This window comes from Crotalus tigris, unplaced genomic scaffold (assembly GCF_016545835.1).
Source record: "Crotalus tigris isolate CLP2741 ecotype Arizona unplaced genomic scaffold, ASM1654583v1 scf7180000019504.1669754, whole genome shotgun sequence".
Lineage (NCBI taxonomy): Eukaryota > Metazoa > Chordata > Lepidosauria > Squamata > Viperidae > Crotalus > Crotalus tigris.
Window position 1 is genome coordinate 1570462 of NW_024097569.1, and position 10512 is coordinate 1580973.

The 10512-nt window shown below is 54.7% G+C and overlaps 1 protein-coding gene across 2 annotated transcripts in view; it reads right to left on the reverse strand.

The window, feature by feature from the left end:
- The window catches only part of RUNX3 (RUNX family transcription factor 3), a 104188-nt gene extending 97161 nt beyond the window's left edge, over positions 1–7027 (reverse strand). For both annotated transcript variants that reach the window (XM_039363046.1, XM_039363045.1), the window contains exon 1: positions 5938–7027. In XM_039363046.1, coding sequence (XP_039218980.1) covers positions 5938–6198 — 261 coding nt within the window. In that variant the 5' untranslated portion in view covers positions 6199–7027. The remainder of the gene's footprint in view (positions 1–5937) is intronic.
- Positions 7028–10512: the final 3485 nt, after the last annotated feature.

Sequence of the window (10512 nt, forward strand, 5' to 3'; positions counted from 1 at the left end):
TGGAGTGAGATGGAGTAAAGAATTGAGAAAGGCAGAACCCCAAAAGTGTTTTTTTTTTCCAAGCGGCAACTGGACTTTGTTCTTTCCTTGAAGACGTTTCGCTTCTCACCCAAGAAGCTTCTTCGGTTCTTGAGAAAGGCCAAGAAAGTCCAGTTGTCTTTTGGAAAATGCACTTTTGGGACAACCGTTACCTGGGTGGCTGAGAATCTAGTCTATAGAGCAGTGTTTCTCAACCTTGACAATTTTAAGGGCAGGTGGACTTCAACTCCCAGAATTCCACAGCTAGCAATGCTGGCTGTGGAATTCTGGGAGTTGAAGTCCACATGCCTTAAAATTGTCAAGGTTGAGAAACACTGCTATAGAGAAAGGCAGAACTTCACAACCAGGTTCACACAACGCCCTTGCCCTGAATATGGTTTGTTCACTTCCTGGCTTGGCCTGATCTGCGAACCCGCCATTCTTGGCTTACCCGGAGAATCGCAACACGCGTTCTCGTGATCGGGTTCGCCCCAGGCATTGGGTTGGGCAAAAATGGTGAATTCTCTTAGCATAGCGGGGGGGGGGGAAAACAAGCTACCCTCTTAAGCCCGATTAGGGTTTATTTCTTTGACCGTGGCGTGTTGGGTTAAAAACCACCATGGATTTTAAAACGGGGCTTTAAATAGAAAGAGTTGTATGAACCCAGATTCTAAGATTTTCGTGTGTCTGTGTATCGATTAGTTCTAGGTTCGCAAATAAAATCTAACCTAACCGGAAAGTCTGCGAACGGTTTTTGCAAGGTGGGCTCAGTCTGAATTTTCGAAAGGATTTAGTGCAGTGTTTCTCAACCTTGACCATTTTAAGGCATGTGGACTTCAACTCCCAGAATTCCACAGCCAGCATTGCTGGCTGTGGAATTCTGGGAGTTGAAGTCCACATGCCTTAAAATGGTCCAGGTTGAGAAACACTGATTTAGTTGCTATTTAGTCCTCGGGGCGAAGTGGCTGCTTTGGCCTCCTTGCCCGTAAATCAACTCCGCCTTCGCTCTCTCTCTGCACTGCCTGCAAATTAGTTTTTAATTCATTTGTTTCGATTTCTGCATCTTTCCGATCGGGACGCCTCTGAGAGGCTACCTGGTGCTACTATTGCTGTTAGTAAGCATTATTCTACACCTTGGCAGCCCATCAAGAAACAGTTACGGTACTTCAAAATGCTGCGGTTGCTTCTGTTACACCTGTCTATACTGGTGTTGCAAAACATTAGAAAGCGATAACACGATTTATCTGGCAACCTTGGGGAGACCTGGAGCAAAGGGCTTCTAGGGAAGACAATCCGGCTTCTAGGATTCGGGGGGGGGGGGCTGGGAATCTTAGCACCAACCAAAGCAGAAAACGGAGAAACAGCTTGTAGGAATCGTCTCCGCTTTAAACTTTACTTTGGTCTCCGCTATGTGGGCAATGTCGCGAATTCGGCGTTCGAGATACTCTGCGAATCGGGACAAGGGTGAATTCAGGGATCAGGATTCGGGCAGATGGGAAATGGGGAAAGGCTTTGGAGACCGCGTCCCCGCAGGATCTCGGTGCTCCGGAGGAAAGAAATAGGATTCGGTCAAACCAAAGCCGCGGTTTCCGCAGCCTCGAAAAGTTAGCGGGAAGAACCGAGGCGCAAATATTTATGAAGCGGAGAAAGAGAAAGGAAAAAAGCCAGCCGCTCGGTTGAAAAAAAGTTAGTTTCTCCTAGTTTCTTTGGCTTCTCAACCTTGTTGGAAATCCTCCGGAGAAGGAAGAGCGGGAAGCACCAGCAGCGGCCGGAGGAAAAAGGGGGAACGCAGAAGACGGGGGCGACCCGGTTACCTGCAAGGAGGCTCGCTTCTCTTGACCCTATGGCAGGTCCCGGTTCAAGAGATGCGTCCCCTTCCCCCCGCCGAACTTTCCAGTAGATTGTAAGCAAGAAGAAAAACGACGCCGCCTAGGACAGACCCGCTCCGGTTGAGCACCCGTGGCAGCGGAGACGCGGCTCGTCTGAACGCCTAACTAAGGAAGCGCGGGGATCTACAGCCTCGGTTTTGATTCCAAGCCGCCCGCAGAAAGAGATGAAAGGATTAACTCTCGAGTGCCATATTTAAAAGTGATTTTAAAAAGGGGTTCTTTTCTTCCCTTTGGCCTGAGAATTGGGACACGGTTTATTAATGAATGCAGGGGTCTGCAACCTTGACCACTTTAAGACTTGTGGACTTCAGCTCCCAGAATTCCTCAGCCAGCTATGCTGGCTGAGGAATTCTGGGAGCTGAAGTCCACAAGTCTTAAAGTGGTCAAGGTTGCAGTCCCCTGCATTTATGCAATTGTTTCCCTACGGCACATAGGCCTGACTACGCACAACGGCTCTGCCGCGGATCTAAGGGGATGGAAGTAAAACTCCGCTACATCTGAATGGGACCAGGGCTGGAAGGCCGGCTGCATTTTTGCCTAACCTAACAAAAGTAACCGTGCGAATGCGGTGCTAAAATAACGCCCACCCATCACCCCCTTTCCGGCAGTCGCCCTGAGGACTAGAAGTTGAAGTCAAAATTGAAGGCGGTGGCGTTGCTTGAGGTTGCCAGCCTTCCCCTTCCTTCTTTACACGAACCCCCCCCCCCTTCCCCTTTTAAACCAGAAAACAAACAAACCGCGGAAGCGAAGCCGAAGAGAAGCGCCGGCAAGAGAGCCGACCGGAGTGGGAAAAGGAGGAGGAGAAGGCCCGGCCTCAAAAGAGAGGAATCTCGCGCTTTTTTTGAAAATAAAGTCAGCCTTACAACAGTTGTGCATGTTTGTGTGTATCGTTTCGTTAGGCCTTTTGGTGAGAGAGGAGAGGTTGGCACTGTAAAAGGGGGAAAGGAAAGAGAGACACAGGCAGACACACAGAGAGAGAGAGAGAGGGAGGGAGGGAGGGAGGGAGGGAGGGAGGAAGGAAGGAAGGAGGAGAAGAAAGAAAGAAAGAAAGAGAGAAGGAAGGAAGGAGAAGAAAGAAAGAAAGAGAGAGAGAGAAAAGGAATGAAGGAGAAGAAAGAAAGAAAGAAAGAAAGAGAGAGAGAGAGAAGGAAGGAAGGAGGAGAAGAAAGAAAGAAAGAAAGAGAGAAAGAGAAGGAAGGAAGGAAAGAAGGAAGGAGAAGAAAGAAAGAAAGAGAGAGAGAAGGAAGGAAGGAGAAGAAAGAAAGAAAGAGAGAGAGAGAAAAGGAATGAAGGAGAAGAAAGAAAGAAAGAAAGAAAGAAAGAAAGAAAGAGGAGGAAGGAAGGAAGGAGAAGAAAGAAAGAAAGAAAGAAAGAAAGAAAGAGAGAGAAGGAAGGAAGGAGAAGAAAGAAAGAAAGAAAGAAAGAAAGAGAGAGAAGGAAGGAAGGAGAAGAAAGAAAGAAAGAAAGCGAGAGAGAGAGAGAGAGAAGGAAGGAAGGAAGGAAGGAAGGAGAAGAAAGAAAGAAAGAAAGAAAGAAAGAAAGAAAGAAAGAAAGAAAGAAAGAAAGAAAGAAAGAAAGAAAGAAAGAAAGATTAATTCTAGGCATGCGTCATTCTCCTAAATTTTTGGACTCCTGGATATTTCTGGGAAATCTTGTTCTTTCTAGGGGAGACGCCTCACCTCCATTTCCAGGCAGCCTTTGAGCTTAGCGCTAGTTTTCTGAGGGCTCCCGATGGGGTTACCTTCACTTTTACTTTCCCGCCACGCCTAGAGGGAAAGCTCGATTGCCCGCCGGGGAAGAAAACGCGGCCTAGACGTCGAGTTGGGTGAGCGAGCGTCGCGTTTCAATCCCGGAGAGCTGGAGGGGACGGTCCGGGTTCACACGAGACGCTCGGACACAATAGGGGTTGGCCGATGGAGGGTTCGGGGTGTTAGAGGAATCCGGCCGAAATCTCGGCCTGCGGCGTGTGGAAAGGGCGATCGTAGGAAGCCCAGCCTCGGCTAGCCTTCCACCAGGGACAGAAGTCCGGTCTGCTCTCCCCAGCAGCTAATGGGTCAAGACGGAGGCCGGCTCTGGTTCGCGGTTTATCCGTAGACGCCAGAGGAGTTGTGTTTCTTTTGGCCCGGGTGTGTGTGTGTGTGTGTGTGTGTGTGTGTTATTTTTTTTAATCTTGTAAGAAGCCCACTTATGTGAGCTGAACGGCTACTTAAATAACATACATACATACAGTCGTTTATTCGTTTTAGAAACAACTGCCTGCCTGCCTGCCTGCCTGCCTGCCTGCCTACCTACCTACCTACCTACCTACCTACCTGCCTGCCTGCCTGCCTGCCTGCCTGCCTGCCTAGTTGACAGAGGGACGTAGCTGCCCATTTTTCTCTCTCATCTATATCTCTCATTATATCTATCCATATCTATCTATCTATCTATCTATCTATCTATCTATCTATCTATCTATCTATCTATCTATCTAATCATCTATTGTATATCTATCATCTATCATCTCTCTCCCTTGATCGTCTCTTTCTCTTTTGCTTGCTAATTTCTATTTTCCATCATCATCGTCATTTATCTGTCTGTCTGTCTTCTGTCTATCCATCCATCCATCCATCCATCCGTGTTTTTTTAAGAGCCCTGTGTAAATTTAACTATGACGCCAAAGTTGGGTTTGGGAGGGTGTCCCGGAGAAAAATTTAGTTGTTTTTCCTTCCCCACGTATGGAATTCCAATAGGTGCAAACATCTCTCCCGCTTGAGAAAGACTCCTTCCTCTCCCCCCGCCCCCCCCCCCGCTTTGAAAAAAGGCATTTTCTTCCGCTTTTCCTGGCAGGAAAAGGCCCACGGAGATCGCCATCTCCGCCGCCGGTCCACGTTCGGGAGAGACCGCGGGACGGCCTGCAAAGAAATTCCCTTCCTTCTCCCGGGACTCCGGTCGGACAATCTGGGCGTCTTGGCAGGTTTGAGACACCGTCAGCCCTTCCGACGTTGAATCAGAAGCGCTGGCTTATTTAAAAGGGGAGGTTTTTTTTAGCTGGAGGCTGAGTTGGATTGCTTGTTCTTGCTATTTGTAAGGATTGTGCTCTGCGGGGATATTATATAGAGTGTCATCGTGGTGTATTTAAATTTCACGGTCGCTTTACATTGCCTTGCGCTCTTTGGACTGTAGAACGCCTCGAGCGTTAACCGCGAGGCGAGGAAAGAGAAAGAAAAAAAAAAAAAAACAAAAGATTTGGAACCGGGTTTGCGGGAGATGGTCGAGGTGGATTATTTTACGCCCGACTAGGGGAGGTTGAATTACAGAAAGGGGTTCCAAGCGGCCTTTGGCCGAACTGGGACTTTTCTTTAACCCTGGCTAGCTTCCCGGCGGAGGAGAGGGGGGGGGCTCCCTTGCGGGCCTTGTAGCGTCCGCAAAAAATCGAACGACTCTTCTCCAACAGCCTCACCCTCCGCACCCCAAGTCTCCGGACCTGTCCGGGCCTGCTCGTCGACTAGGGACGACCCGGGAAATCCGGAGAGCTGGGTGGGCGAAGACGCCGCTGCCGCCCTCCACAGGGTCGGCAAGAGCCGAGCGGCGGCCGAGGGATAGCGGCCAACCCCTGGCGGAAGCAAGTCGCAGGGAGTACCGCAGGCTTCTGGGATGAACCTTTAGGGAAGCCGCCTGGGAGTCAGCTTTGCGGTTTCCCCGCAGGAAATTAAAAGCGCTTTTTGGGCTGCCAAGGTCTGGGGAGGGGAGGGGGGGAGGAACTCCTTCGCCCGTTTTTGCAGAATGGCGCGCGGGGCCTTTGCCTGGCTGGGAGGGGGGGGGGGAAGCGGGAGCTGCTGGCTAAGCCTGCAAACCTTTTGCCCGGGGATGGGTGGTGGGTTCGCCTACCTTCCCCCCCTGCCCCTGCCCGCCCAGCGCCCATCCCGCTGCTTTGGCCGTTAAACCGCGAGTCCTCCCGGGGCGCCTCGGGAAGCCCGCTCGGCAGGAAACATCTGCGCGCCTCTCCCGGGTCCCGCCCGCTCCGCCCCAGCCTCCCCTCCCGGCTTACCTTGAAGGCCACGGGGAGGGTCTTGTTGCATCTCCAGTGGGAAGGCAGCACCGAGCACAAGAAGTTGGGGCTGTCGGTCCGCACCAGCTCGCCCGGGTGATCGGCCAGGACGTCCACCACCGAGCGCGCCTCGGGCCGGCTGCGAGGTCCCGGGATGGGCGCGCTGAGGGCGCCGCTGTTCTCTCCCATCTTACCGCAGGGGAAGGCCGTGGAGGGAGGTGTGAAGCGCCTGCTGGTGCTGGGGTCTACGGGAATACGCATCACAACAGCGGGCGTTAGGGGAGGAGGAGGAGGAGGAGGAGGGAGGAGGCGGCGGCGGGGCTGCTGCTGCTGCTGGCCGAGAGGCGAGGCAAACGCGCGCCCAGGGCGCAACGGGCCAGGTGCCCAACAGCGCACGGCGGGCCGCTCCGAAGCCAGGCGCGGAGGGAAGCCGCCCCAGGCGCCTCCGCAGGTCGGGCCGTTGCCGCCGCTACCAGTCCCGGCCGCTCCGGCCGCCAGGCGCTCCTCGGGCGGCGCGTCTTCCCGGGGCCCCGTCGCGCTTCTCGGGCTCCTCGCCGCCGGCGGGGCTCGCGGCCAGGCGGCGGGCTGGGGCACCTTGGCGGGGCCGAGAGGGCAGCTCCGGCGCGCGTCCTCTCGCCGCTCGGCGTGGCGGTCCCGGGGCGTCCGCGGCGGGGAGGCCGGGGGCGGTCGGCCGAAGCCAGTCCAAAGAAACGCGGCTCGGTCCAAGTCAAGCGGGCGGGCTGGCTGGCGGGGCAGCGCTCGGCCTCCCTCGCGCGGTCAGGACGGAGGGGCGGGGAGGCGAGCCAGCCACATCCCGCGCTTCTCGGCTCGGCGGCTTCTCTCTCCCCCCCAGTCCGCGGCGGCGAGACCTCAACAGGTTTCGGCTCTCTCCGCCGGCCTCGCTGCCCCCGTTTCCTGCCCCGCCTGACAAGCACGCCAGGCGCCCCGCTCGCTCGCTCTGCCTGCCCGCCCGGCCGCCCTTCGCCGGCCTCCTCCTAAACCGCCTCCTCTCGGCGCGTCTGGCAGCAGCCGAAAAGTGGCCGCGGTTACATACTGACTCCTTCCCTTCTTCCGTTTTTTTTTTTTTTTTTTTCCCTTTTCTTGATCTCTTTCTTCAAAGTTTATTTACACAGAGGCGGCCAGGGGGCGGGGCGCGGGGCGGAGGGAGGGCGGCGCAGCCAGCCACTCAGAGCGGCGGGGCGGGGCGGGAAGGGCGGCGTCTGCCGGGACCCCGCCCCTTTCCGAAGCAGCCCCGCCCGCTTCCTTGGAAAGAGGGAAAAAAAAAAAAAAAAAAACGTGCGGCCGCGGAGGCTGCTTTGGGGCCAGAGAGGTTTTTTTTTTTTCTCCCCTTCTTTCTGCTTCTCTCTTCTAGAACAGTGTTTCCCAAACTTGACCATTTTAAGGCATGAGGACTTCAACTCCCAGAATTCCACAGCCAGCAACGCTGGCTGTGGAATTCTGGGAGTTGAAGTCCACATGCCTTAAAATGGTCAAGTTTGGGAAACACTGTTCTAGCGCTTCCTTTCCCCCTCCTCCCCCCCCCCCGCAGAACCAATCGATTCCCTTCTCCAAACGTGGATTGACTGCCCCGAGGACGCTTTGATGGACCAGCCGGGTTGCGAAAAGCATAGCCGTCTTTTCGTAACCGGGTGCTCTTCGGACGGGTTTGGTTACAACGCCCATCGTCCTTGGCCAGCGTGGCTGGGGAGATGGAAGCTGTAGTCCAAACCGCGTGGGGGGGGAGGGCTGAGAAGACGAGCCGTCGGGCTAGGGAAGGCTTTCCTAGAACGAACGCGCCTAGCTGTAACGCAGTGTTTCCCAAACTTGACCATTTTAAGGCATGTGGACTTCAACTCCCAGAATTCCACAGCCAGCAACGCTGGCTGTGGAATTCTGGGAGTTGAAGTCCACATGCCTTAAAATGGTCAAGTTTGGGAAACACTGCTGTAACGGGAAGGCTGCAAAACTCGAAGGGTTAGCGGGGTTCACACGACGCGTGGAAGAAACTCTAAACCCGGGCAAGCAAACCGCAGAGGCGCTGTTCCTACGTGCCCGGTTCCCGCAGAACGGTTATGCAAAGGCAACGGTTGTCTTAAACGACCCCCTAACCCTCTTTTATCCTCCGGTAGCCTGTTGTGTGAATCCAGCCCAACTGATCTCATACCCGGGACGGCCAGGGTTTAACATTTCCTGCCCGTTCAACCGTACCCCAGGATTTGCCCGAAGGGGAAAAAAAAAAAGAGGTCGCGAACTCTTAGCGTCGTGTGAACGAGGCCATCACGTTGGGTCCTGGTTTGGGACTTTTTTTTTCACCCCGGGGATCACGGTACGGTCAGAAGGCTCGGTGACTTGCTAACTACGTTATCACGGTTGTAGCATGCCAGTCTGCGTGCTGTGAAGCCAACCGGCGGATTTCCACCGGAACAACAACAACTGCTTGAAATGTGCATTGCGTTAAGGACGGCCTGTGCCTTCCCGCCTCTTGACTCGGTTGGTGTAAACCTCTGAAGCAGGTCAAATACACCTTTCACCGCATATCCGCCCAGCGAACAACACCACAGCTTAGTTTAACCTGTTGGTGGAATGGGGCCATTATATTCTATTACTTCGGGGTGCTGAGATATAAATGGGTTCTCTCCCCAATCGCTTTAAGCCTCTTGGCCTTCGCATATGGCCCGAAATCCGGTCCTATTCGGTTCTCCCGGATCTCCCCGCGATCCCAAGGAGAGAGCGCGACTTGGATTTCCCTTCCCTTCTGCCAAGCGGCGGTTCCGCTTTCTTTGACCGGGTTCCGACGACCTTTCTAAGCCTAAGCAGAAGCTGCCTTTGCACAACAGGCTAAACGAGGCGGGGGTGAAGAATTCGTCAAGCGCCGCTCCAGCAGCTTCTCCGGTTCATCCTAGGGCCTAGGTCAGGGGTAGGCAACCTTGGCTCTTTTATGACTCGTGGACTTCAACTCCCAGAATTCCTGAGCCAGCTGTGCTGGCTCAGGAATTCTGGGAGTTGAAGTCCACGAGTCATAAAAGAGCCAAGGTTGCCTACCCCTGACCTAGGAAGTTGGGAATATTGGCCCACCGTTAAGTTTTGTTCTAATTCCACGAGAGCCTTTTCAGAAGAGAAGATACAGGTAGGGTTAAGGTGCTCTGGCCCCTGTGTGGCTATTGGGGGGAAAACAAGCCGCCATCCCTATATAAGCCGCACCGCGATCCAAGAGTTGTGGGGCACGGCCTGCGAGTTGAGCGCAGAGATCCCGTGGCGTTCTCGGGTTTTTAAAGGTCGTGTGAACTCTCTCGCTCTGCAGAAGGACCGGCGGGGAGCAGCCTACAAAGGCTGGCTGGTTAGAGAGCGTTCGGGGGGGGGGGAGGGCGCTTTATTCTCCGTCCGCTTTTCTCCAAACCGAACGCGAAACGAATTGCAAAGGGGCCCCGGTTGCTCGCTGGAGCCCACGGAACTACCGGCCACCAGCTGCTTCCCCCGAGGGCCTCCGGGGAGGGGAAGCTGGTGGCAGGGCGGGAAAGGTGGCCGTGCGGTCGGCAACCTGGAGGCCCGTCCGTCTTTTTTGCCGGCATTTCAAAGCCGCAGCCCTGTCCGGATGGGGACACGAGTCCTCTGCTACTCCTACCGCCGCCACGACTCTCTCGGTGCTCCGTGGAGAGCCGGCGGACTAGCTTCCCCGCCCTTAACCTCTGAGCTGCTGGGAAGAGCCCTCGGCCGGGGGCCCTTGGTCGGGGGGGGAGGGGAGGGGAGAGGGAGGGTACCCCGATCCCATCTAGACAGCTCAGCAGCTGAACTCACCAGATGCACCAACGAACACTTTTAAACCGCTTTTTTTTTCGTTCAAGCCCAAATCTGCTTCTCTTGGGCCTGTAATTTCGGGGAGGTGGGGGGGGAGGGAAGGAAAAATAGGAAACTGACCCCCCCCCCCAAGGCACAGAGGGTCGGTTCTTTTTACCCAAAGCCCAGAGCCGGCTCGGGGACAAATGGACCAGGAGGCGTCGTTTTGAATCCTGGTGGGTGATTGTCGGGGGGAGGGGGGCATATTTTAGCCTGTTGTGCAAAGGCGGGCCGTTTGGTCGACGTTAAACCGGGTTTGTTGCAGAGCAAGCGGCCGTATATCCCCACGCCAGGCTACCGTGAACGAGGCTGCCTGTGTGGTTGTGGGAACCCAGGCCGTTTGGTAACTGAGGTCCGGGATCCTATGCGAGAAAATGAGATCCAGAAGTACACCCGTCTTGTGAAAGCCGTTCTTTTTCAAAGCAAGCCTGTTCAGCTCTACCGACCTCCTTTCCTTTCTCCTACCAGACCGCGCCGTCTCGCCTTCTTTTTTCCCAAGCTCTCCCCAGCCCTGCAGACGTGTCTGAACTACAGTCCCCGGGATTCCCAGCCAAATTGCTAAGATTCCCTCTAGCGCAGGGGTTCTCAACCTTGGCAACTTTAAGACTTGTGGACTTCAACTCCCAGAATTCCTCAGCCAGCAAAGCTGGCTGAGGAATTCTGGGAGTTGAAGTCCACAAGTCTTAAAGTTGCCAAGGTTGAGAACCCCTGCTCTAGCGGGATAATCTTCCCCCACTGTCT